This window comes from Sander vitreus, chromosome 8, assembly GCF_031162955.1.
Source record: "Sander vitreus isolate 19-12246 chromosome 8, sanVit1, whole genome shotgun sequence".
In the NCBI taxonomy this organism is placed as follows: Eukaryota; Metazoa; Chordata; class Actinopteri; order Perciformes; family Percidae; genus Sander; species Sander vitreus.
Window position 1 is genome coordinate 12,977,550 of NC_135862.1, and position 3,182 is coordinate 12,980,731.

A 3,182-nucleotide genomic window follows, 5' to 3' on the forward strand; every position below is an offset into this window, starting at 1 on the left:
GATACACAAGAGGGAGCTATCATCTCTCTTTTTTCTTTTTGACCAGAAGATTTAGTGGGGTGATTCTTCTTCTTAATAGAAGATCTTTGGTGCAGTCCGACATATAACAGCCAACTGCTGTTAAAGACCATTCTGATTTCTAACTATTGATGCATGTTCTGTTACTGTAGGTGTCATTTTCATTTTTTTCACTGGACAATTTTTTTCTTTTTCAAATCTAACAGCATCTTAATTGTTTCTTTCTCAAAGGTGCAATAATGTCTGATGAGTAAGTTCTGTCATCACACATTTTGAAAGTACATTTTACAGAGTGTTTATTGGCCTATGAAGTTTTGTCTCAGAATAATAACATTGTCTCTTGTTTGCTTGTGTATCTCTGATTTCTCTGGTCCAACACATTCCACATGGCCATCACAGTGATGTAAGTTACAGACTGCATGTTGTACTATGCTTTCTAACAGTGTTTATTGTTTAATGTAGTTTAAACCCCTTGTCTTTATTCCTTTTCTCCTCAGTACACACCAGCCTTCATGCCCCCCCAGGCAGTGGCAAAGGTAGCAATACCTATTTTAACTAACAATGTGTTTATGAATAATAGTTCCTTTGTGGCAACCTGTCAAGTAGTTATGAGTATGCATGTTTGAATGACTGAATCTTTTCACTTGGCTTAACAGCTTCCCTGGAAGATAACAATATTACAAAGCAAATGGGTTACAATAAGATTGAATGCAAAGTTTAAAAACATAAGTTGAGTTGTATATAATCATGTTAACTATAATATGTACTGTATCATATTGGCACTGACTCATACATTTCAATTTCATTCTTTCTAAAGATCAGTAATACAAAGAAACAATGATACTAATGATTCAACTTTGGCCTCATGAATGATTTCATAGTATATGGAGCATTGACTGAACAACTCTCTTGCTCATTCAGTTTTAATTGTTGATGTGTTGCTTTCATTTTGATCTTACCCAGTTTTAAGGTGCATATGATTAAATACTGTAGCTTAAATGTCAAGTAAACTAAAGGTTTGTAGTGCTGTTTTGTCCAGTGTCATGGGCAAATGTATTTATGAATTTACAGGTTAAGGAGGAATTTTTGATGACATAACACAGAGGCAGCATACATTTCGACAAGAAAAAATTACTCTTTTCATAGCTAAATACTGGGCATTGTAAGCTGCTGTTGTTAGTGAGATGCTAATGTACGTAGTCAGTCAAAGTCACATTGTCAAGTCACATAAGTAAGTGAGCAGCTACTCCAAAAAGAGGTACCAATATTGCAATATTGCAGGTAAGGAATTTGCAATTTATTTATATTTGTAAATCTATACTTATTTTAATTTAAGTTGCATCATTAAATCTACAAGATCAGTTGTAATATCTCATTATTTTTACATTATTTTCAGCCCAAATGCAAGATTTCAGCCTCCCGCAAGCTATCATTGAAGGTAAATGTGTTAACTCATTCCTTTACACTGTACACTCTACACCAATCTATTAGTATGAAAGAGCATTTTTTTTCATGTAACAACTAAAAGGGAAAGGATAAGCCCTGATTCTGCACCACAATTTGACGTTCTTCTTTCCATGTTGACTTTGACTCGTCCAGATTCTCTTGCTGGCTCGTGCAACAGAAGAGCTGGAGGCAGAGAAGGCTGCAATAGAGGAAGAAAAGGTCCGCTACCTGGGAGAGAAACTTCCACCACTGCAGCTCATTGGTTTAAACATGGATGAACTGCAGGTGAGAGGGCTTATGTCCTTAAGACAAACAATGCAAGATTGATTATGCAAAAACAGTAAGCATGTGTCTCACTTAAATATAGTGTGGATATTTGTTTGCTGTTGTTTTGTAGAAACTCTGTAAGCAGATGCATGAAAAGGTTGATATGGTGGATGAGGAGCGCTACGACTGTGAGGCCAAAGTCATCAAGAACAACAAAGATGTATGTCATGCGCTATGACACACAAAGTAGAAGTAAATCAAGAAAAAGGGTTCTGCCTTTATTAAAGGTGCCCTGCCACACATATTTCATTACTTTGTGGTAATGTCTGAAGTTCTACCCTGGACTCTACAACATTTATTTGTGGAAAAAATGCCTTGGTTACCTTGTTTCAAGCCATTCCAGCATGGTATAGAAAGCCTGCAGGAAGACTCAGCTTGATTTGTGCCAGTTATCATTAATATGCAACGAGCTAAGCTGCTTGACTCTGAATGGCTAACAGCTAGCCAATGAGAGCCTGGCTATCAGCATCCTTTACCCAGCACAACTGGGCAAGCTCATGAATAGTAATGAGCTCAGGCAACACCACGCCAGACTGACCAACTTTTGTAATTGGCCTGATTTCTCCGCTAATTTCTTTTCAGTGGCTAGAGCTGACAGAGGAGATAGCAGTTCATTTTCACATTCACAACATAACACAAACACATATGGACCTAACATATTTCAAAAAATACAAGTAAAAACGGTTTTGTGTGGCAATGCACCTTTAACAAAAAGTCACCAGCTAAGCTTTTCACCATCACCAGATCAACGAATTGAATCTGAAGATTCAGGACCTCGGAGGGAAGTTCAAAAAGCCAGCACTGAGGAAAGTGAGAGTGTCAGCAGATGAGATGCTGAAAGCTCTCTTTGGATCCAAAAACAAGGGCTCCATGGACCTAAGGGCAAACCTCAAGTCTGTAAAGAAAGAGGACATCAAGCAAGAGAAGGTGCGGCTCCTCAAGCAAAAAATTTGAATGAAAAAAAAAAACTGCAAAAAACTTAAGGATCTGTGTGTGTGTGTGTGTGTGTGTGTGTGTGTGTGTGTGTGTGTGTGTGTGTGTGTGTGTGTGTGTGTTTGTTTTGATACCTTATAGGAGCTGACCATGGAGGTGGGTGACTGGCGTAAGAAACTGGAGGGTATGTCTGGTATGGAGGGCAGGAAGAAGATGTTTGATGCATGATGTTAGGGAGTAAGAACAGAACGAAAATGGGTATAATAAATAAAAATGAATACATAATGTTACAAAGAAATGCTGCTACTGTTTTGGCAGAAGTGTAATCATACACACGACTTTCAAGTCACTGTAGTTCTGATTCTGTTGTCAAGTACACCATTTGTAAAATAACATTGTGAATACACAGTATATTACTGCCTGATAATGCTGTTATGTAAAAGAATACAATAAATCTG

At 37.5% G+C, this 3,182-nt stretch overlaps 1 protein-coding gene across 1 annotated transcript; it reads left to right on the top strand.

Moving 5' to 3' along the window:
• Nucleotides 1-404: 404 nt before the first annotated feature.
• On the top strand, nt 405-2,965 carry tnni1c (troponin I, skeletal, slow c). Its single transcript, XM_078256222.1, is given in 8 exon segments — nt 405-416; nt 516-554; nt 1,415-1,456; nt 1,618-1,749; nt 1,862-1,951; nt 2,536-2,718; nt 2,866-2,942; nt 2,944-2,965. Coding segments are annotated over 8 exon segments (597 nt in total).
• The last annotated feature ends 217 nt before the right edge of the window (nt 2,966-3,182 follow it).